Source organism: Hibiscus syriacus, unplaced genomic scaffold, assembly GCF_006381635.1.
Source record: "Hibiscus syriacus cultivar Baekdansim isolate YM2019G1 unplaced genomic scaffold, ASM638163v2 tig00111959_pilon, whole genome shotgun sequence".
In the NCBI taxonomy this organism is placed as follows: domain Eukaryota; kingdom Viridiplantae; phylum Streptophyta; class Magnoliopsida; order Malvales; family Malvaceae; genus Hibiscus; species Hibiscus syriacus.
In genome coordinates this window covers 219942-244948 of record NW_024063223.1, presented here as the reverse complement: position 1 = coordinate 244948, position 25007 = coordinate 219942, and the positions used below count along the sequence as shown (strand labels likewise).

The window sequence follows — 25007 nt, the reverse complement described above, 5'->3', positions numbered from 1 at the left end:
CTCAAGGTATATCGATACTAACAACTTGCTCAAATTCCAGAATGCAAAATAGGCACTGATACCCAAAGGGGTATCGATACTATTTTACATAGTAGTATCGATATCGTCAGGCCCAACGACTAGTTTTATTTAAAAATAACAAAGGAAATATTACCTGTCCTGGACAGTTTTATTTTGCAGAAAAACATCTCCAATGGCTCCAAATCATCCCAACAGCAAGCATTCAAACACAAGAAATGTTTTTCACTCTTTATTTTCTTTCTCTTGTAAATATTTGTGTTTTTGTGAGCTTTAATTTTGTAAACACCTAATTTTTAGAGGTTTCTTTGTTTACTTTCTTTTCCTCTTGTAAAGGGATTTTGGTTCTAGCTAAGCCTTTGAAAAGCTAGGGAATTTGTAAAGGTTATCTCTTTATCATTGAAAAAGAAAGAACAAATTAGTGTATTTTTTGGAAAATCCCAAGCGAGGAGCTTAGGTAGTGGATGTAGACTTAGTTGAGAAGTCGAACCACTATAAATCATTGTACAAATTTTTCTATCCTTTATACTCATTACTCCATAAACTCACAAAGTCAATTAACCAGTTCTTGGCAATATTCGATTGTTCAATTAAGCTTCATCTAAATCCCAACAAACTTGATTAACATCCTGAAAGTTCAAAGCACCTTCGGGTGTATGGCACTTGTAAGTAGGGGTGTAAGAGCTGAGTCAAGCTTGAGTATTGCTGAGCTCGACTCGAACTCGAAAACTTTAAAAGCAAGCTCGACTCGACTCGAAAACTCACGAGCTAAAAATTATCAACCTCAGCTCGAACTCGAAATATAATATTAAAACTCAACTCGAACTCGAAAAAGCTCGAACTCAAAAAAATTTTAGGAGCTCGATTGAAGCTCGAGACTCGAGCTCAATTAAAGCTCAAGACTCGAGCTCGATTGAAGCTTGAAAAGGCCTCATGAGTTGCGTCATTGCCCCAAGCTCAAAGATGACTTAAACCTGCGTATCCCCTCGCCTTTTATAATAGACTCAAGGTTTCCCTCGCTATTAACCTACCGATGTGGGATTGTTTTCAATTTGGAATTCACTGATGGGAAGCAAAGCAACTTATGGAAGTGAGAGTAATCCAAGTCCTCATAGCTGTAACGCATAAACTCAATGTTCAAATTTGGTAAACATCAATGTTCAAATTTACTACCACAAAAATAAATTTAAGTTGACAAGTGGCTATGATAGACACCAAATATTGGCAAGTTGATTCAAGTTGGCAAGTGGTCAACTAGTGTACATGGAAAATTATCATTTGGTCCCTAAACTATTAGGTTATTTGTAAGTTGGTTCTTAAAAATCAACTATAAATAGGCCTAAGCACTTTTATTTGAAATCATCCCAAAAAAATCATCTCTCCATTTGTTTTTTTCCATTCCCCCACTTTGTAATATTTTAGGAATTCTAAGGAATTCTATTTGTTGTAATGTTTTCTTGATAGTGAAATTATCATTCGTTGGTTGTGTCCGAGGAGTATTCGACATTTCATTGAATCTCTTAAATATGGTATGTTCTCTTCATTATTGTTCTTTATTGGTTTTTCTATTGTGTTTCAATATTTAATAGTTTGACGGGTTTTATCAGTTGTGCAACTTTGATAATTTTGATCTTGGCGTTTTAGATCAATTTTGAAACTACGTTCGTGTGGAAAATAACGCAATTTTCCCAACAATTGTAAAATAAATTGATATTTTTTAAAATCCCGAGAATTAAACTTGTGATTTTTTAAAAAAATCTAAAATAAATTGAATCCTCAGAAATTTCAAAAATATATTAAATTCTTATGTATCAAATTTAATTCTCAATATCTTCAAAACTCAAATCGATAGAAGTAATAACACATTAATAAAAGGATCAAAATGTAACGATATTGATAAATTAAAAACTGATACAGATCATTTTAAAATTTAAACATCAATTTAGAATGGAATGATAATTTAAAGATTATTATAATATTTTAAAATTAATTTAAAATCAGAGTCCTTATTCGTATAATTAACTCAAATATAATCACAATAAATGAGCAGATACGACCGTTTTAATTATCTTTCACGTCCTTTTACAAACTTCTTTTTTCTAATAATTTTTTTTAATAAACACTATGATTTTGCCCTCACTTTAGTATGTCCAAATTAAACAGAATTTACACTTAACGTGAATGCTTAAAGAACTTGCAGTCACATACAGCATATCTAAGATGAAACTTGGGTTTTAAAAGATGGGCAATTAATTTTCCACACACCAACGTACTTAATGCAATCAAACGAATCCAATTTGTAATATACAGCCACAGTCTTCTGATCTATACAACAGAATAGAAAAAGCAAGTGTAACCAATAAACGTGTGACTAGACGAGCATCAATACTGATCCATGAAGTGGAATTTGAATCCATACCAAAGCAGATGATGATGGTATTCTTTCTTTAGCATTTGAAGCCACCGCAGATGGACAGTACGATGATGAGAATCAAGGCGATCAGGATTCCGAGTACGATCAGCTTTACCTTCATGTTCTGCAACCACATCTTCCTCCTCATCCGACTTCCCTGCTGCCTGAATCCTGTGCCTATAATACCCAACCAAAAGCATCCATGTTATAAAAGGGTCTGTAAACTAAGACAAACAACCCAAATCCATTGCCTATCGTTTTTAATCACGGTTGGAGATTCCTGCGATGAGAATTTTTGGGTTTCGAATTTGACTATTCAGCTAGTCCCTTGAAATTCTCATATGGGGTAATTATAAGGTAATATCTGTTTAGAACTTTTTTTAGCCTATTGACAACATGCTCACATCCTACAGATGCAAGTACATCTGCTCGAACCTAGATCCTTTAGGGAGAAAAACATTCCCTTTTATAACCAAGGGATGAAGCATTCAATAAGTTCATGTTGATTAATGCATTTAGAAACGAAAATTGGGACAATTGAATGAAGAGGTAATTCAACATATGTGAAAAGATCCCACGTTTAGATTAACATATAACAGTATCAATTCACGTGAAATGTACTTTATTTAATCAATGCTTTACAAATTAGTCAGATAACTGGCCCAAATGTTGCCCTACGTATGATCAAACTAAAGTCTAAAAGCAGTTAGCCCATGATTCTAACAATTCTAAATAAAATCTGAAGAAAAATGCTTGTAATTTATTTTCCTACCAGAGGTTAGAGTGCTCTCACCAATATATCCCCTGCACGTCCAAAAGATAACCATTTATAAGCTTTGCAGTTTTAGATAATATTGCCCATATTATAAAGGGAATAATATGTAATAATATTTTGCTGACCTGAGAGCGAAGGTTTTCTGTTTTATCTACCAGAATCTCAATTTTCTCGCCACGGTCCAGAACCTGTAAAATAAAATTGTTAATGAAGAAAATTAAATAAAAAGAACCCAAGAAATTTGTAAAGTGGACTCCTAGCCTACTTAAACCCTTTAATTGCACTCATCATTTATGTAAGGCAACTGTGAAAATAACCACCTTTTCAATGTTTTCCATCATTACTCCTTTTACTTCTGAAACTTGAGCTTTCACTTTGGCAATCTTACTAATCTCCTCCGGATGATCGATGCAATACTGCATATGCTCCTTTAATTTTGGCTTAGATCAATGATAACACATACACAGCATCAGTGTACTTGATAACAAAGAAGGCAAAGTATTTAATAGTCAAGGAATAGAAAATACCCAAACTCCTTGCTCAGGCTGTTTGCAGAAGCAGTTGCAGCTTTTCCTCCACCATATCTCTTGGTAAAATCCTCCTTAATTCTCTCAAGAAAGGCAATTGGGACCTGTCGGCCAGCAGACTCGACAGCAACGACGCAGTAGGCTGCAAAGAGGAAGGAAGGAGGCTTTATTCAAGAAAGGAATGATATAGCCTTGTTTCATAATGGAGGGTGCAGAAAACTTGTGATAGAAAAACATCATACAGGCACCACAAGGAAATGAACAATTAAGCTTTCACTCTTTCAATATACAAGCAAACGTTAAAGGACTAACCGTGCCTCTTCTACAATTACAGGGGGTGTGACCAAAGGACATAAACCATTTGCTAAAGCGATGCATTTACATAACACGTAAAAAAACCCTCCATTAATATCTACATATATTGGAAACATTCAATAATACACCAGAATTGGGACGGACACAAGGTTTTATGTTAGATGATGAACTTCTAAAATTTAAAGAGCATTAAAACTTGTAAAATTTTAGGGGGGACAAAAATAGATTACAAATAGAAAATATCTAAAATATAAGATAATTTGAAATTTTCAGGTGCCCCGCCCACCCCCTTGGTCCATCCCGCACTGGAGTGAAATTGAAAATGGAAAACATGTTCGAACTCGTTAATGACTACAAGATTTTGTGAAGCAAGTGAATTAAGAATATGGATGTTCTAGAATTAATGTTTTCCGTCAAAGTAAATAGATATACAACTATTGGTTTTTTAACGAATAATTTGAGCAAAAAAGGAAATCCAGGGAAAATTATGGACGTTAAAGGATGAATTGAAAACAAGCAAGTTTCTAAACATTCTAGCTCAGTTCATGTTGGTTCTTTAGAGCTTATGCGTATCATAGTTGTGAAGAGTCATGCAAACTGTAATAAATACTATAAAATGATAAAAGGGGTAAAAAACGAATAGAAAAACAATAGCAAAGAATTTTGCATAGGCTTGGTTACCATTTACGTTTTTAATCCTCAAAAGTAAACAATAAAAATTAAAATACTGTTTATAAAAATAAGAATGATCAAGTGATTATTACATTGTGAAACATGTCCATATACGACTGTTTATATGAATAATAAATCTGCATTTCGTTAGTTATAAATCTTTCGATTCTGATATTTTATTATTCAAAATATAATGAATTTGCTTTTGTGTAAAAAAAATGAGGTTAATGCTTTTTGCTTCGAAATATGGCAAAGAAAGCTTTTGTCACAATACAGATTTAAATAAACAATCACTTTACATTTCATTGACTTTCCTAACTCAAATATCACTACAATAGATGCGTACTTCATTTACTATCTCTTTCCCAAATTACTTCAAAAAAGCCAACAGAAATGTAAAAAAAAGCGTAAGCAGCGAATAAATATTTATCATCAGCAACAACGAGAACAAACACAGAAACAGCTTTGCCGTTGCATCAAATAAGCAGTAAAAAGACAGATCAGAGAGATAACTAAAGGAAAAAAAATAAAAATAAAGAGAGGTAGGAAAGGAGGTTACTATAGCCGTTATCGACAAGATAGTTGAAGGTGTGGCCATCGCAATTGTAAGTGAACTTGCTGTTGGTAGCAAGAAGTTTCTGGAGGCACTGAGAAGCTATGGCGGGGAAGTTACTGGTGAATTCGGTGTAGTCGGCTATCACCACCGTGCCTCGTGCACGAAGGCGTAGATCAGCGATTGTTGCCCCATCACACTTAGTTCGGCCTCTTCAAGTAATTTGGGAAGGAGATAGAATCAGTTGGATGTCTTCAATTTTTATGTATATGAAACCGAGGATTTTGCTTCGAGGGAGGGAAAGAAATTGAAAGGATTTTATTGCGAAAGAAAGGAAGCAGTGTTTCCTTGACTTCTATTTTCTTTTCATATTTTCTTTATCCAACTGCCCACGGAGCTTCATCTCTGAAACTGAAATATGTGACTAAATTATTAAATTGGTACCTTAACATGATTAACTTTATAAATTCAAATTTTACTTCAATTTTATTTTTATAATCATTAGATAATTCCAACAGCTAATTATTAGTATGATAATGAATTCTTTGGGTGACCTTAGAGATAAAAGGAAATATTCTTTTTTTAAAAAAAAATTTCATGTTAGAAAATATTTATATATTTTAATATATAATAATTATATATATATATATATATATATATATATATATAGATAGATGAATTAAACTCAATTCTACATAAAAATAAAAAAACTCGAGTTGATTGAATAGAGTTATTCGATTTTTTCAACAAACTTAAATAAGTTTTTCAACTTTTTGAGTTTGAAGATATGTTTGGTAATGTTGTCTAAAAGTACTTTTAACTAAAAAGCTCATTTTGACTGCAAAATCAATGTCAAACGAGTAAAAACTGATTTTTTTAAATGATGGTTTCAAAATAACCATAAAAGCTGAGATTTCTAGCTTTTTCATTTTGTATAAGTAAATTTATATTTTTATCCTTACTAATACACGAGTTCTACTCATTTGTCTTAGAAAAGAACTTTGAAATTCAATTTCCTTTATTAATTATGTATTTACATTTTATTTCAATAATTTAATACTAACATCTTTTAAATATAATTTATTGCTTAATGATTTATTTTAATTACTTAAAAGTTAATAAATTCTATGACTTATACATTAAAATATTAATAGTGAGTTATTATAAATATTTTTATTATAATTACATTTGTATTTGTATTTTTATATTTTTATTATAGTTTAAATTGATATATTTAATAATAATAATTTATTTTAAATTTATAAAATATATTTTTAGTTTTTATTTTAGAATGGTTAAAAGAATAAATATATTATTTAAATTATTTTATTTTAAATTTTAAATGAGTGATTGTGGTAAATCATAATAATTAAAATATTATCTTAAATTTCAAGTGTTAAAAAAAATTGATAATATTTATTTTCTTAATAATATATTTCTGACATAAAAATATTATTAATGAGTTATCTGAAAAACAGTATATTATTAAGCATATTTTGGACTTCTACACTGATTATTTAGACGGAAGGATGTCACTATTTTGGATAAACCGTATTAAAGATTTAGACCCAGAATGACTCATAGTGAACAGAAGGATTTAAATCAGGAAGTCTCGTTGGAGGAAGTTAAGGCAGCCCTGTTCTCTATGAAAAGCCTGAAAGCCCCCGGGCCAGATGGGATTCAGCGAATCATTTATAAAGTTAATCGGGACAATGTGAAGAACACTCTACTTTAGTTTGTAAGAGAGGCTCTTCGTACGAGGAAAATCGATACTGAAATTCTAAAAGTGTATTTTGTTAATCGTCTTCGACCTACTTTGCAGAGACTGCTAGGGCCGTTCCAAAACAGTTTTTTAGCTTGCAGAAACGCGTCTGATAATGTTTTGATCGTTCAGGAAATTGTCTATACTCTTATGAATTTGCAAGGTCGTAAAGGAGCTACAATTATGAAAATTTATTTACAAAAAGCGTATGATAATGTGAATTGGCTGTTTTTGCAAGAAACCCTAAAAGAATCTAATCTCCCTAAAGAAACAGTCAATATAATCATGTTCTGCATTAGATGAAGTACTATCGAACCGTTATGGAACGGAGAAAGGACTGAAAGCATAAACCCAAAACAAGGTGTTGAACTATGTTTCGATATAACAATTTAAGGCAAAATGGTTTTTGGACTTGAATTGAATTTACAAAATGGTTTTTGGACTTGAATTGAATTTACAAAATGTTTTGGACTTAATTGAATTATTCAAAATTTACAAAAATAATTCAAAGTTCTTTTAATTTAAAATTGAGCACAAAAATGTTTTTATGAATAGAATTTACTATTTGAACAGTAAATTACTATTTAAACAGTAAATCACTGTTTGAACAGTAACCCGAGGCTCAAAAATTCCAGTTTGTAAAAGGGGAACCGATTCCCCCCAAGGGGGTACCGATTCCCTCAATGTTCATCAGCCCAACGGTCATAATATTTGAATATTATGAAGGGGTATCGATTCCCTATGAAGGGGTACCGATTCCCCCCATTCTGGGCAGCCTTTTTGAGTAGAAAAATCATTCCCAAACGGCTCCAAAACATCCCCAACGGCTAGATACGACTTCAAACTCATTCCAAGCTATAAATACAAGTTAAGGACACTTGAAGAAGTAAGAGAACAACTATCCAAGCAATCAAACACAAGAGAAGAGTTTTTCAATCTTATTTCATCTTTCTCTTGTAAATATTTTGTTCTTGTGAGCTCAATCTTGTAAACACCTACCTTAGAGAGGTTTTCTTGTTTACTTATTTTATCCTTTTGTAAAGGGGAAAGGTTCTAGCTTATCCCGTGTAAAAGCTAGGGAAAGGTTATAGTTTAGCCCGGAAAAACTAGGGAGTTTGTAAGGTTACTCTTTATCCTCAAAAGAAAGAACAAATTAGTGAATTTGTTGGAAAATCCTTGGTGAGGAGCTAAGGTAGTGGACGTAGACTTTGTTTGAGAAAGTCGAACCACTATAAATCGCTGTGCAATTCTCTATCTTTCAATCTCCTTACTCCCTAAACACAAAACCGTTCCGACCCCTCTTTGCAAATCGTTCCGGTTGTCGTTTCGAGCTTCCGAAAATCCTAACACAAGGCCTTCGACAGGGAGACCCTCTCTTACCTTATCTCTCTATCTTAGTTATGGAACGTTGATCTCATATGATCTTAGAAAAAACGGAATGTAAACAATGAAAATCAGTTGAATTATGTAGAGGGAATGTTAACGTAAGTCACTTGTTTTTTGCAAATGATTTACTTTTATTCTTTGAAGAGACAGCTGAACAGGTGAACGCAGTCAAAATTTGCTCAAGGGAATTCAGTATGGCTTCGGGGCTAGAAATAAATTTACGGAAATCAAAGATGTTTGTCTCCCCTAATATCAACAATGAGACTGCAAATTACTTGAGTTAGCTTAGTGAGATCCCTCTAACCGACAATCTGGGAATATACTTGGGAGTCCCGCTTTTGCATAAAAGAGCCGATTCGAACGCTAATGCTCCTCTAATCGAAAAAGTTATAAAGAAATTGGCTAGTTGGAAAGGGAAAGTTTTTTCGATGACTGGCAGAATGACTCTAATCCAATCCGTGACAGCTGCAATCCCAATTCATATTATGCAAACCACCTTATTACCCATTGCAACCTTCGACCGTCTCGACCGAATAAATAGAAATTTTCTCTGGGGTGGTGGAACAGATTACAAACATAACCATTTTGTTAACTGGGAGATTGTATATAGATCGAAAGTTGCAGGGGGACTGGGACTAAGGAGAACAAAGGATATGAATCTCGCGCTTATGGCCAAAAACGGATGGAGATTATTCAACAAAATTGATAGCCTATGGTATAAAATATTTGAAGAGAAGTATCTAAGACGAACAAGTTTTATGGAGGTAGGGTATCATACTAATAGCTCTTCGACTTGGAAGGGAATTTTAAAGACACGGGATATTATCAAACGAGGCTGCAAGTATAAAGTCTTCACAGGAGAATAGATAAGATTTTGGAAAGATTGGTGGGTTGGTAAAAGCGCACTGATTGAAGACTACCTGGAGAGAGAAGATGAGAACTCAAAGATAGTCTGTAACTTCATCACCCCTGAAAAGATTTAGGACTTGCAAGAACTCCAAAACCTGGTGTCCAAGGATACGATGGATCAAATAAGAAGTATTCCCTTACCTCAAATGGAGAGCACCCAGCAGGACAAGATCAGTTGGGGCTTGCAAAGGATGGAAACTTTTCGGTTAAATCCACATTTAGAGCTATTCAAGACAAATTTCAACCAGTCCATCAAAACTAAAGAGTCGATTGGATTTGGAAAGTAAATACTACGAAATGTATAAGATTCTTTATTTGGCTTAGCTACCTTGATAAACTGAATACGAACGAGGTAAGTGTTGCGGAAGACGGTTATCGGATAGAGCAAAAATGCAACTGATAATTTGAGAAAATAAAAATTAAAGATAAAAGAGACATAAAATTTACGTGGAAAACCCCTAAATTTTATAGCGTAAAAACCACGGGCAACGGTAGAAGAATTTCACTATGAGAAAATAGGAATTACAACCTCTCTCGATCTACTAAGGAGAAAACAATGATAATTCTCTCTTGATAAAAAGGAGAAAACAACTCTCAAGAAACTCTCTAAATTCTCTTTAGTATTGGAAGAAAGCTAGAATGCATTGCGATGGATTTGAAGCTAAATGAGCTTGGGTATTTATAGTTGAAACTTAAGGACTAATTTGTAAATACCCTAAATTACAATGACTAGATATGATTTTAACATAAAATAAAATAATATATTTTCTACACCTTTCGGTGCACCCATTTGACAAAGCAATTGAATGATTTTCGGTGCCATGTGCACCCATGTGCACCGTTTTTCAACAATCTCCCACTTGAAGATTTGATTGGAACAATCATATCTTCACACCATTCTTTCTACCTTGTACCTTCATGTTGCTTATATTTCCGTCAGGCCACAAGAGGATCGACACCAAGTAAATTTATCGGCATTAATCGCCTTCGTCATGAAATCTGCTATGTTGTCTTTGGTATGGATCTTTTGCATATCTACCATCCCTTCTTCCACCTTTTCAAGAATGAAATGGTACTGAACTCATATGTGCTTTGTCCTTGAATGAAATGCTGGATTCCTTGCTAAATGAAAGGCGCTTTGACTGTCACAAAACAGAGAGACATACTCTTGATTGTGCCCAAGCTCCTCCAATAGCATCTTCAACCAAATTGCTTCTTTACTGGCTTGTGTAGTTGCTACATATTTTGCCTCTGTTGTGGATGTAGCCACACTGCAATTTTGAAACACAGCTTACAGCTCCACCAGCAACTTTGAACACATATCATGCAGTAGATTTGCTTTTATCCAAATCCCCTGCATAGTCAAAATCTACATACTCATTGATTAGTAAGTTTGATCCTCCGTAACATAATGCAACATTTGAGGTCTCTTTGATATATCTCAGGATCCTCTTCACTGTATTCCAATGCTCTTTGCCTGGATTCGCCATGTACCGACTAACCACTCCCAATGCTTGTGTAATGTCTGGTCTTGTGCATATCATAGCGAACATTAAACTTCCCACTGCTGATGCATACGGTACTCGAGACATCTCCATCCTCTCTTTCTTCACTGCTAGGACTCATACTGGAGGATAATTTGAAGTTAATAGGAAGAGGGGTAGAAATTGGCTTACAATCTTGCATGTTGAATCGTGACAAGATCTTCTTCAAGTAATTCTTTTGTGAAAGCCAAATCTTCCTATTACTTCTGTCTCGGTGAATTTGCATCCCTAGAATCTTGTTTGCTGATCCTAAGTCCTTCATTTCAAATTCCCTAGCCAGTTGTGCCTTCAATTCTTCAATATGATATTTGTTGGGTCCTGCAACCAACATGTCATCCACATACAACAGCAATATAACAAAATCGTTATCACCAGACCTCTTGAAATAAGCACAAGGGTCTGCATTAAGTCTGTTGTATCCAAGGCACATAATGAAGGAATCAAATCTCTTATACCAACACCTCGGCGCCTGCTTTAGACCGTTCAGAGATTTGTTCAACCTGCAAACCAAGTTCTTCTTTTCTTTTTCTTCAAAACCTTCAAGCTGGAGCATGTAAATCTCTTCTTCAAGATTTCCATGAAGAAAAGTTGTTTTAACATCTAGCTGCTCTAGATGTAAGTTCAATGTAGAACACATTGCCAAAACTACTCGAACTGTTGTTAGTTGAACCACAGGAGAAAATATTTCATTGAAATCAATACCTTCTTTTTGAGCATATCCTTTGACCACCAGTCTTGCACGATACCTCTCAACTTGATCGTCACCATTTTGCTTGATTTTGAAGACCCATTTGTTACCAATTGGTTTCCTTCCTTGTAGTAGTGACACAAGGTCCCATATATTATTTTTATGAAGGGCTTCGATTTCTTCTTGCATCGCCATCATCCACAGTGAAGCATTTTGAGTTGTTTATTGCCTCCTGGTATGTTGATGGCTCACCGTCCTCTGTTAAAAGGCAGTATGCAATATTACCTTCTATAACATAATCTGAGTGCCAATTGGGACGTCTTATCACACGATCTGATTGATGAGTTGTTGGAGCTTCAGAACTCTCTGGTTCTTGTTTATCATGTGCTGGTTCTGCTTCAGAATAATCTCCTTGTTCAACCTCATTTTCCACATATATCTGTGTAGTCTCTGACTTTTCAGCGCTATCATCATCTTCTTTTCTTTGTAGTTTATCTTCTACAAAGATAACATCCCTGCTGATGATCACTTTGCGGGCAGTGGGATCCCACAAGCGATACCCCTTTATACCATCAGCATACCCCAAGAATTTGCATTTCCTGGATTTTGGATCTAGCTTTGAAATTTCTTGGGAGTTGTACATCACGTACACAATACTTCCAAATACATGGAGGTTTGAATAATCAGCTGGTTTACCAGTCCACATCTCCATTGGTGTCTTCAGCTCTATTGCAGTTGATGGAGCTCGATTCACCAAATAACAAGCGGTATTGACTGCTTCTGCCCAGAATGATTTTTCTAGGCCTGCATCCCTCAACATTGCTCTTGTTCTTTCTAACAAGGTTCTGTTCATCCGCTCTGCCACTCCATTTTGTTGAGTGTTCGCCACTGTGAACTGTCTTTTGATGCCTTCTTTCCTGCAAAAGTCATCAAATTATTCGCTTGTGTATTCTCCTCCATTATCTGTTCTGAAACACTTGATCTTATTTCCAGAATCAAGTTCCACCCGCGCTTTGAAGTTTTTGAAAGTTGAAAAAACATCTAACTTCTTCTTAATAGGGTACACCCAACATCTCCTAGAGTAGTCATCAATAAATGAGACAAAGTATTTTGCTCCGCCTAGGGATGTAACCGGTGCTTGCCATACGTCAGAGTGAACCAATTCTAGAACACTTTTGCCTCTAGAATTTGACGTGTTGAATTTCAACCGGTGCTGCTTACTTGTTATGCAATGCTCACACAAGGTAAGTGATACCTTTGTTAAGCCTGGAAGTAGGTTTTGCTCCACAAGGACTTTCATTCCTTGTTCTGACATGTGTACAAGTTTCTGATGCCATAGCATTGCAGAATTTGAACTACATGAGGCAACAGAGGCTTCTGCTTCTAGCAAAGTCTCTCCTTTCAGCATGTACAAGTTTGCAGCTATCTTTTCGCCTTTCAACACCACAAGCTCTCCACGGAACACCTTCATGATTCCTTTTCGTGTTTCAATCTTGCTTGCATTATTATCCAACAATCCGTAGGATAATAAATTTTTCTTCAGGCCTTTCACGTGCCGCACATCTCGAACAACTTTAATTGTTCCATCATACATCTTCAATTTGATGGTTCCCACGCCAATGATCTCTAAGGCATGATCATTGCAACTATACACAGATCCTCCTGGGACATGTTCATACTGATGGAACCATTCTCTTCTTGAGGTCATGTGATATGTTGCTCCTGAATCAATGAGCCATATATCTGCAAATCTTTTTCTGCCTTCTACGGTGGTTGACGCTTCACAGCATAGAGCATCTCCATCATCTGAAGTGTTTGCGGTATTGCCTTGTGGATTGGAGTTTTTATTTAGACTCCAACAATCCTTCTTCAAGTGACCCTTCTTTCCACAGTTGTAGCCCTTTAAATTCTTCTTGCTTCTCGACTTCGATCTACCATGTTTGTGACTGCTGCTTTGGCCACGTTCTGTTGATCTCTCTCTCATCATTGTCATTGTTGTTAACGCTTCTGCTTGTTGCAGATTTACTTATCTGTCTTCTTTGTTCTTGCTCCGATTTTCTTCTTGTAGAACAGCAGCTGCAACATCATCGAAGACTAGACTGATGACATTACTGTTTGTCAAGTTGATGATGAGTTGATCATACGAATCTGGTAGACTTTGAAGTAGAAGTTCAGCACGTTCTTGTTCTCCTATTTTACAGCTTAAAGATATAAGCTGAGAAAATAAAGTGTTCAGTGTATTTAAGTGCTCTGTCACTGAAGTAGATTCTGGCATACGGAGAGTGTACAATTTTCTCTTAAGGAAAATTTTATTGTGTAGCGATGTGACCTCGTACAGTTTGGTGAGATGATCCCATATCTCCTTAGCTGTCTTTTTCTCCTCGATGCTTGACAATACTTCATCTGCTAATGCTAGATGAAAGTTTGCCATAGTATTCCAGTCCATTTCGATCCATTTGTTGTCATCTGTGAAATCCACCGGCCTTTCACTGATAGCTGCTAGACAATCGTCTTTCCTCAGGATGGCCTTCATCTTCAATTTCCACAATGAGAAATTTCTCCCATTGAATTTTTCAATATCAAATTTCGTTGCTATAGCTTCTTTTACGGATATCTCCCACTATTTCACTATCGTGAATAGTTCTCTGGAACCTTCAAAGAATGGGTAATACCTTCTTACTTTCTTATGTTGGAGGATCCACCTTTTGGTGGCAACCACAAAGACAATAAACAGATATTACACACTCAAATCTGGCTCGGATACCAATTGTTGTGTGGAAGACAGTTATCGGATAGAGCAAAAATGCAACTGATAATTTGAGAAAATAAAAATTAAAGATAAAAGAAACACACAATTTACGTGGAAAACCCCTAAATTTTATAGGGTAAAAACCATGGGCAACGGTAAAAGAATTTCATTATGAGAAAATAGGAATTACAACCTCTCTCGATCTATCAAGGAGAAAACAATGATAATTCTCTATTGATAAAAAGGAGAAAACAACTCTCAAGAAACTCTGTAAATTCTCTCTAGTATTGGAAGAAGCTAGAATGCTTTGGGATGGTTTTGAAGCTAAATGAGCTAGGGTATTTATAGTTGAAACTTAAGGACTAATTTGTAAATACCCTAAATTACAATAACTAGATATGATTTTACCATAAAATAAAATAATATATTTTTTACACCTTTCGGTGCCCCCATTTGACAAAGCAATTGAATGATTTTCGGTGCCATGTGCACCCATGTGCACCGTTTTTCAATAGAAGAGCTAGGAAATCCATGACCCAAGATGCTAGGTGTAAAAACTGCCAAGGAGAGGTTGAAAGTTTGGATCACATTTTGAGAAGGTGCAACCCAGCGAAGACTGTTTGGGAAGATCATAAAGCTATTGGATGGGACAGAGAGTTCTACAACAGCAACTTCAAATTATGGATAGAGAGGAATAGTAAATTGAAGAAAAAAGAAAACGACCGAACTGAGTGGGGAACTCTATTCACTATTACTATATGGGGTTTACGGAAACAGAGAAATGAGTATGTCTTCAACAACATCAAATACCAGCCAAAACAAGTTTCTATCTACAACAACTTAGCAAGTACAATTAGTAAAGCTAAAGACGGGTCTCATACCAGAATCACGAAAAACCCGCAATGGGTTAGCTGGAGGAAATTGCCAAGGGGAATTTGATTCTCAACACGGACGGAGCTTGTAATCAAGGAACGGGTCTTGCTGCAGCAGGAGGTCTAATTCGAAATGATGAGGGCCATTGGATTAAGGGTTTCACGATGAATATTGAGCGAAGTGATAAACCCGTAAACAAACCAAACATTAAGCGAACCGTTCATAAACCGTTCAGCCGAAAATTCGTTTATGTTCATTTATTTATTAAACTAATGAAAATGAACAAGATTTTGTGTTCATTTAATTAAATGAATGAACACAAACAAATGACTTGTTCGTTTATTTATGTTCGTGAACGTTTAATAATATATTCGTTTATGTTCGTTCGTTTATTTATGTTTAGACCAATCTCTCTATACTCATTTAAAATATTAAAGCCCAAAATTTTTTAATATGATACTCATTAATATTTTAAAATTCAATTAATTTTAAATACAAATAAAAAAAGCCCAAAGCAATTAAATAAAAATATAATCCTAAAATTGTTAGGAAAGAAGAAAAAATATATTTTCAAATCTCAATATTATCGGCTATCGCTCACACCTTACGCTATTTAGTCTTTGTCCACTGCTGTCTAGTGCTCTTCACTAAATCATCGGAGATGACTCGGTCAGAATCTCATAATAAATTTTTTCAAGACTTCGAGATCTTGTTGTAAAATAAATTCATTTATGTTCACTTATTTTGTTCGTTTATGTTCATTTATTGTGTTCGTTTACGTTCGTCTGTTTATGTTCATTTACGTCCGTTTATGTTCGTTCATTTGTGTTCGTTTATCATTTAAATGAACGAACACGAACAATAAAATTTTTGTTCGTTTACGTTTATATTTGTTAATTTATTCGGTTAAAATTAAACGAACAAACATAAAAATATTTCATTCTTGTTCGTTCAGTTCATTTACATGCATACGAACTGATAGTGCGATGGCTGAAATATGGGGAATAAGACAACGATTATTATTAGCCAAGGAAATGGGATTAAGAAACCTAATAATCGAAGCTGACGCGAAGTGGGCTATCGATGCCCTAAAAAGGGAACGTTTTGAAGAGTTTCAAACGGAAATTTTATTCAAGGATTGCGCAAAAATCATTGAGGAGAATTGGATTACGGAGATCATACATACCTAGAGAGAAGAAAATGGTGTGCTGATCTCTTGGCAAAGAAGGCGCTCGAAGAAGAGGAAGGAATCCATATCATGGAAGAACCGCCCCATGACTTCTACCTTTGCTCGAGGCTGATAGAGTTGAAATTGAAATTTTAAGATGGTAGTTGAACGCCGTCGTTTTACCTTTGTACAAAAGAAATATTTTTTATAGTTTAAGTTTATATATTTTGTATATCATAGTATTAATAATTATAAATATAATTTAAATGTTATATTTTAAATTTGTAACATAATGTTTAAAATGAACATTTTATCTTTTCAAAAATCACTTTTTAATAGTAATTACAAACAATTAAATTTTAAACTATTCTTTTATAAAACATTTTTAATTTGTTTTTCTACAACACTTTTAAAATTCACTTTTCAAAAACAATGCCAAAATGCCTCTCAGCCTTATTTGGTGTAGCTTTTTAAAAAAGCTTTTAGTTTAAAAGTCCGTTTTGACTGTAAAATCAATATCAAATGGCTAAAAAATAAAAAAAATATGGTAGGAATAGTGGTTTCAAACCAACCGTAAAAACTATGATTTTTTTTTTTCATTTTCAACTTTGCGTTTGGGAGCAAATTATAATTTTACCCTTGTTAATGCATGAGCTCCACTCAATTAAGTATTTACATTTTATTTTAATAATTTAATATTAACATAACGTCTATAATAAATAATTTATCTTTTTAAACTTACTTTTTAACAACAATTACAAACAGTTAAATTTTAAACTACACTTTTAAAAGTTCTTTTCTACAATAATTTTAAAAGTCATTTTCAAAAGTTCTGTACCCTAAGTAGAGTTGAACTTTTACAATTCAAATATCTGAAACTGATTAACAAATTGATGCATATACTTATTGGGCCACTATTAATTTTGAGAAAACTGGTATCTCTCACAAAAAAATTCAAATTAATTTTCAAGTTTTTAAAATATAAATCCATAGTCTCAAATTAATTTATATAATAATTAATTCTTGAATTGATTGAATTTTATTAGGTTTAAGTATTAAACAATCAGAGTATCAAACATAATTTATCATATTAAAATTTGTTTTTTTTTTCTCCATTTTCTTTGAAATACGTTTTTTTTAATATATGCTCTCTAATTTATGTGATTTGACTTAATTTAGATTGTCAATAAACTTTTAACTTTACCTATTTATTTTTTAAAGTTTAACTCAAAAATATATATTCGATTGAGTTATGCTCAAATTTTCAAATTTGACTTGACTTAAAAACTAAAATAAAATTTAAATAATAAAATTGCTAATTTTGAATAGTTCAAATATATTTTCAATCGATTTGACTTGATAGAATATTCACTCCAATATATATATATATATATATATATATATATAATGGTTTAATATAAAAATAAGTGCATAAATTATATTCAAAATTAATTTTTGGTGCCTATAAAAGTTTTTGCTAAAAATAGGTGTATAAAGTTTTCTGTTATTTTTTTAGGTGTCTACCGTAAAAAAAATCGTTAAGTGACATGTATCACGTTCATATTTTTTCTTAAATAATGTTTTTTTAAAAATATGAATGTGACACGTGTTACTTAACGATTTTTTTAACGGTAGACACCTAAAAATATAATAGAGAAACTTTAAACACTTATTTTTTTAAAAAAATCTTTAAACACTAAAACGTTTTTCGAGACATTCTTTAGTCACATATTTTTTATTAAGTAATATATAATTTATTTCAATATATTTTCTCCTAATCAAATACACCATGTATTATAGTTGGTCCCTTTAAAACTTAATGTCTTTTGCCACAATTTTAAGATCCAGAGAGGAGATGAAGGTGAAAGTGGCCATCCCTATCCCATTTCAGTCTCATCTTTACTTCCAAGTTATCACGTTAACATAGATTTTTGTTTACTAGAAAGGCTGTTTTAACAAACAAAAAATCTAACTCAACTTTTTAATCAAAATAACTAAAAGTGTTAATTATTTGATTTAACCAATAAATTCATAAAAATAGAGAATGAATTTATATTAAACAAAAGTACAAAACTATATCTATAACTTAAGCATTGTAGAGGGATCAATGCCATGAATTGAGCTAAATGTATACATAAAGAGAGCAACTTAGCTTTGGGTTTGTGTTTCTAGAATAAAGAATTTTTATATTATTATTTGTGGGTTATTTTCATTCTTTGCTTTCCCATTACAAAATATATACAAAGAATTCATTATTGCATTTTATTGATTGATTGATTTAGTTAAAACAAAGAAATTTTTAATCAATTCCAACAATATTAGCAAAAGATGAAAGATGGGTAATCACAAATAGCCTTTAACAACAATGATTGAAGATTCTAGCAAAATGGATGTTCCCCCAAATAAGGCCTTATCAACATAGAAATAAATTAATTATGCATATACCAAACATTTGATGAAATGTTGAACGAAACATTAATTATCATAAGGTAGCCACCAAATGCTTGGTGATATGCCAACAGCAATCGACGCAAAAATGTTTGCATATATAAAGAAACCACATTCTTGCATTTAAAACGCAAACCATCTTTTTTTAGTAGCCCCAAAATTTATTCAATACATTCTCTAACCATTTGACAATGAACGCTTAAACATGCTTACGGATATCGTGTTCAAACTCGAGACTTTTAGAAATAACAATCACCCTTTAACCACTGAAGTCACCTGATTCATGCAGTAATAGACAATTTATATAACATATACAAACATATGTAGAATTTGATATCTATAATTTAAATATACTCCACGTCTTGTTTGAATTGATATTTATTATTCAAGTAGATTATTAAAATTATAAAAAAATATGATTAAAATAAGATTGATAAATAAAAGCTTGATTAAAATATTTTATAATTTATAGATTAATTTAACCCCAAAGAAATCTCGCACGGCAAAAACAATGGTTGAAGGAGAAGCTGCTACGGAGGTGAGTGGCATAGGAAAATACCTAGTGAAATGGCGGATGCTACACCACAGCCCTCCTGAGACCCATGATTATCATTGGTTGAAACTGTCGTGGGTTTGGGAATTCATCTGTCCGTGAATTGAAGAGGTTTATATCCTCCAAAGCTCCCCAAATAGTTTTCCTCGGTGAATCTCAGTTACGGAATAATAAGGCAGAGATTTTAAAATTGAAACTAGGCATGTACGGAAGCATTGTGATCTTGGGACGGTCAAAATACCCGCATCATATGGATCCTGACCCAATCCGACAATGATTTTTCAATAATGATTTTTCTTTTGAGGAGAAGCAGGCTAGCTTCCTCATAGCTAGCCCAGGTACGCAATTTAAACCTCTTAATTTAGATGAATTTGATCCTCATAAGCCCTCATTACATTATGCTCCTACCCTAGAGTTAAAGAATTTTCCACAACATCTTAAATATGCTTATCTGGGTAGTAATGAAACTTTGCCTGTGATTATTTCCTTTGCCCTTACTCCTAACCAAGAATGTAGTCTGCTAAGTGTTTTGTCACAGCACAAGAGAGTGTTAGGATGGACGATGGCAGATCTGAAGGTAATAGGTCCAACCATTTGCATGCACAAAATCCTGCTGGAAGAATACCATGAAAAATCCATAGAACTGTAAAGAAGATTAAACCCAATCATGAAGCAAGTTGTGATGAAAAATATTCTCAAGTGGCTTGATGCTAGAGTGATTTACCCCATCTCTGATAGTTCTTGGGTGAGTTCTATCCAATGTGTGCCAACAAAGGGAGGCACAACCGTGGTGACAAGTGAAGATAATGAGTTGTTACCAACATGCACTGACACCGAGTGGCGAATATGCATGGATTATCGCAAACTTAACAAGGCCACCAAAAAGGATCATTTCCCTTTGCCGTTCATCGATCAAATGCTGGATCAACTAGCTGGCAAGGCATATTATTGTTTCTTGGACGGATACTCGGGGTATAATCAAATTGCCATCGCACCAGAGGACCAAGAGAAGACAACGTTCATGTGTCCCTATGGCACTTATGCTTTCTGAAGAATTCCTTTTGGACTATGTAATCCCTCGAAAATCTTTCAGTGCTGCATGCAAAGCATATTTTCTGACATTGTTGAGGATTTTCTAGAAATCTTTATGGATGACTTCTTTATTTCTGGAGATGACTTTGAGAAATGCCTCAACAATCTGGCAAAGGTACTCAAGCGATGTGAGGAGGCCGATCTGGTACTGAATTGGGAAAAGTGTCACTTCATGGTAACCGAAGGCATTGTTCTAGGCCATAAGATCTCTAAAAACGGCATTGAAGTGGACAAAGCCAAAATCGAGGTGATCAAGAAGCTACCCCCACCAATTTCTGTCATGGGCATTAGGAGTTTCCTTAAACATGCTGGGTTTTATAGAAGATTCATCAAGGACTTCTCCACAATATCCAATTCCTTGTGTACCCTGCTTCAACAAAATCAACCATTTGTTTTCGATAAAAATTGCCATGGCATATTTACCGAGTCGAAATAAAGACTTATCTCTACACCTATCGTGGTTCCCCCATATTGGACGTCACCATTTGAGTTAATGTGTGATGCAAGTAATTTTTACGTGGGAGCTGTGCTTGGGTAACGTAGAGGTAAAATTTTCCATGTTATATATTATGCTAGTCGTACCTTGAATGAAGCACAACTAAACTATACTACCACTGAGAAAGAATTACTTACCGTGGTATTTGCATTTGACAAGTTTAGGCCATACTTGATAGGCACCAAAGTCATTGTTCACACTTATCACTCAACTATAAAATACTTAATGAACAAGAAAGATGCCAAGCCTAGACTCATTAGGTGGATATTACTACTGCAGGAATTTGAATTAGAGGTAATAGATAGGAAGGGTAATGAGAATCAGGTTGAAGATCATTTATCTAGGCTAGAGAAAATTTCAGAATGCCATGACATTTTAGATATTCAAGAAGAATTCACTGATGAGAAAATTTTATATGCCACGGTAATCCTGTGGTACACTGACATTGTTAATTTTCTTGTTAGTGGTATTTTCCTTATTAATTAAACAACCAGGGTAAGAAGAAGTTCCAGCATAATGCCAAGTTCTATTTTTGGGATGAGCCATATTTGTTTAAACAATGTGTCGATCAAATGATTCGACGATGTATCCCTGAAGAGGAGCAAAGAGATATTCTACACTACTTCCACATAGCTCTCTATGGAGGGCATTTCGAAGGTGTGAGGACTGATGCTAAGGTCCTCCAATCAGGCTTTTACTGGCCTTCACTATTTAAGGATGCCTCATGAATTTTGCAAGGAATGTGATAGATGCCAACGCACTGGGAACATTTCCAGACGACACAAAATGCCATTGCAAAATATTTTGGAGATCGAGCTCTTTGATGTTTGGGGCATTGACTTTATGGGACCATTCCCATATTCTTTTGGAGACTTGTATATTTTGCTTGTTGTGGACTACGTATCTAAGTGGGTTGAAGCGATTACCATACCGAGGAATGACTCTAAAACTGTGCCAAAATTCCTTCACAAGAGTATCTTTACCTTATTTAAAGCACCAAGAGCCATCATTAGTGACGAGGGCACTCATTTTGATAACAAGCTAATTGCCAAGGCATTACAAAAATATGGAGTGCGACATAAAATTGCCACGACATATCACCCACAAACCAATGGGTAAGCTGAAGTGTCCAATCGGGAAATCAAGTAAATCCTAGATAAGGTGGTGAAACCCTAGAAGGAAGGACTGGTCCCTAAAACTAGATGAAGCGCTCTGGGCTTATCGGACGACATTCAAAACACCTTTGGGAATGTCACCTTTCAAGATGGTATATCATAAAGCATGTCACCTACCTATGAAATTAGAACATTAGGCATACTGGGCGATTAATAAGCTGAACTTCGATGCACAATTAGCTGGGGAGCAAAGGTTACTCGATCTAAATAAAATAGAAGAGTTTCGAGAACAAGAATATGAAAATGCCAAGCTTTACAAAGAAAAAAACCAAGAAGTGGCATGATTGAATGCTTTTGCCACAACATTTTCATATTGGCCAGCAAGTGCTCTTGTTTAACTCGAGGCTTAAGCTCTTCCCTGGAAAACTGAAGTCACGATGGTCGGGACCATTTTAGGTACATCGTATTTACCTTCATGGCACTATGGATATCAAGAATATGGATGATGGATCCATTTTCAAAGTCAATGGCAAGCACCTGAAGGCTTATCAAGGAGCTCCGCCTATGTGTGACAAATATGCACTCCTCTTGCACAATGTCGAAACTTGCTAAGCATCTTGAAGATGCCTTTTCATTTTGGATTTACTTCTATGCATAAATAACAATTTACTTTGCTATTGTTTTATTCAATTTTCTTTTAAGTGATTATTTTATTTTTCTTTGCAAGATTAGGGTCCATGCAGTCGGTACGTGAAGACTATACGGTTAAAGCAAAAGAGAATGGGCGGCAACAAGACAACAAGAGGAAGATTTTTTTTAACTTTTCACCTTTTGATTTTTAGGGTTTGTTTAATTTTTTTTTGTCCTTTTTCCTGCTAACACCTCGCACATACATTAAATAACCCCCATCATTTTTACTTTTTTATATTGTTCTTATCATTTTCACTTTTTCACTTAGTTTGCATCTCTTGTTATTCTTCCCTCCATAGTACCAAAAAGCCATAGTCAAAAAGCTTTAAGCTTTTTTATCCTTTCTTTGTATTTTCAACTAACCATGGTGAGATCACGTTCCTCTAGCACGGCTCCAACATCTCCATCATGTTTCGTGGATGAAGTAGGGGGAGAAAGATTTTAAAACCTTAAAAACCGCCTGGTGTTCTATGAGTTTGGTTTTGTTTTCTCCGATGAGGAAGATGTCGACCTTGGCAGTGATGTAAAGGACATCGTACACCAGCACAAGTGGAAAATATTTACCAAGCATCTGGAGAATGTGAACACGTCCCTGGTGAAGGAATTCTACGCCAACATCACTGATCCAAATCAGCATGCCGTGGTGGTTCATGGTATTTCTATTCACTTTACTTCTTCATCTATTAATCACTATTTTAATTTGTAGGATGTTATTGATAACCACACCACTGTCACAAAAAAGGCAGACAATGAAACTTATCATGGCATTTTGGAAGACCTCTGTTTTTCAAACACACAATGGAATCGCCAGCAAGTAAGCAACGAACGGTGGACCGAGAGAGTTTACAACCGAGGGCCAAGTTATGGAATCACTTCATGAAGCACAAGATTCTCCCTACTTCCCACAACACCACTATTCTATTGACATAGGCAAAATCATTGTGGAATAAGTTCATACCTGTATGAAGAGACTTATCAATGCCTTGGTATTTATAAACCTCATTACGGGCTCTCTGCCGTAAGAAGAAGGTGCCCGAGGAACAATTTGATGAGATATTTCCTGGCTTAGCTGGTATTACAAAGGCCAAGATTCTTATATTACATATATTCAAGGAAAACAAGGGAAAAGAGAAAGAGAATAACACTTATCGTGCTGATGCAACTCCAAATGCCAGGGCAAAGCTCGATTCCTTAGAGGAGGTCACTAAGTGCACTCAATAACATGTCGAGCATCTAACCAGAAACATGACAACCTTCTTTGCATATGTACAATGTAAAGATGAGTTTATTACGAATTCTTTCATGGAAATTCTCATGTACATGAATTTTGATATCCCCGTATTCCCTGCTAAGCTCTTGCAACCATTTGCAAATGTCGAAGCATCTGAAGATGCTCACCAACCCTCCAATGAGGAACCAACTAATTCTGATCCATTTCATTCTGTGTCACCAACTGAACGTCGAGAAGACGAGCTCCAGCTTTCCACTATACCAGAATCCCCGCAGCCTGTACAGCTACTAGAGGATGAATAATCTGAAATGATGCAACAAATTCCTTTGTGAAAGAGTAGATGCCGATTGAAAAAAGTGTCTAGGCATGAGGAGCCTCAACTATCCCCAGTCTTAGAAGGACCCAATACTCCCCCTGTGGTACCAGCATCAGACTCTGAACATTCTAGCCCCACATAACTGCGAAATCGCACCCGTCGCACCACCACAAGTATAAAGTCGAGGTACCTTGTATTGCATTGTATTTCATAGTATATAGTCTAGCTTTACCTTAGTTTTTAGTAAGCATTGAGGATAATGTTTCTCTCAAGTTTGGGGGAAGTAGGGTTCCCAAGTCATTGCATGATAGTATTAGTATAATGAATATGCCATGACATTAGTAAGTGTTAGAATTAGTTTTCTGGAATAAATTAAGGATGTCCGATGATGATGAACTCTTTATGGCTAAAATTGAATGTACATGACTGTTGAGGATGATAGAACCAACTCTAGGACTTACTTCTTTGAAACCTTTGAATACACTATTGTATGTTTTCCATGCTTAAGGAACTTAGAAATTTTTTATAAGAGAAATATTGAATGACGTGGAATAAAACTTTGTTAATGAATGATGAAAACCCCACACTAAAAAAAGGAATGAAATTACAAATAAATGCTTCGGCATATCTGTAGAGGGACACTCTGTTATGCCACGACATTGCTTGGAAACTGTATATAAATAAATGGCAGCTATGGCATATGAGTGAACGAAA

At 34.6% G+C, this 25007-nt stretch overlaps 1 protein-coding gene and 1 pseudogene across 1 annotated transcript; one reads left to right on the top strand and one right to left on the bottom strand.

Moving 5' to 3' along the window:
• Window positions 1–2397: 2397 nt before the first annotated feature.
• On the bottom strand, window positions 2398–5483 carry LOC120173565 (annotated as a pseudogene).
• Window positions 5484–14842: 9359 nt separating this feature from the next.
• LOC120173576 lies at window positions 14843–15250 on the top strand. The gene has a single exon (XM_039180692.1). The coding sequence runs from the start codon at window positions 14843–14845 to the stop codon at window positions 15248–15250; it is 408 nt and encodes a 135-aa protein (XP_039036623.1).
• Window positions 15251–25007: the final 9757 nt, after the last annotated feature.

What these genes read in the sequence shown, in the direction of transcription:
- LOC120173576 (XM_039180692.1), top strand. Translation starts at nt 14,843, where the DNA reads ATGACCCAAGATGCTAGGTGTAAAAACTGCCAAGGAGAGGTTGAAAGT.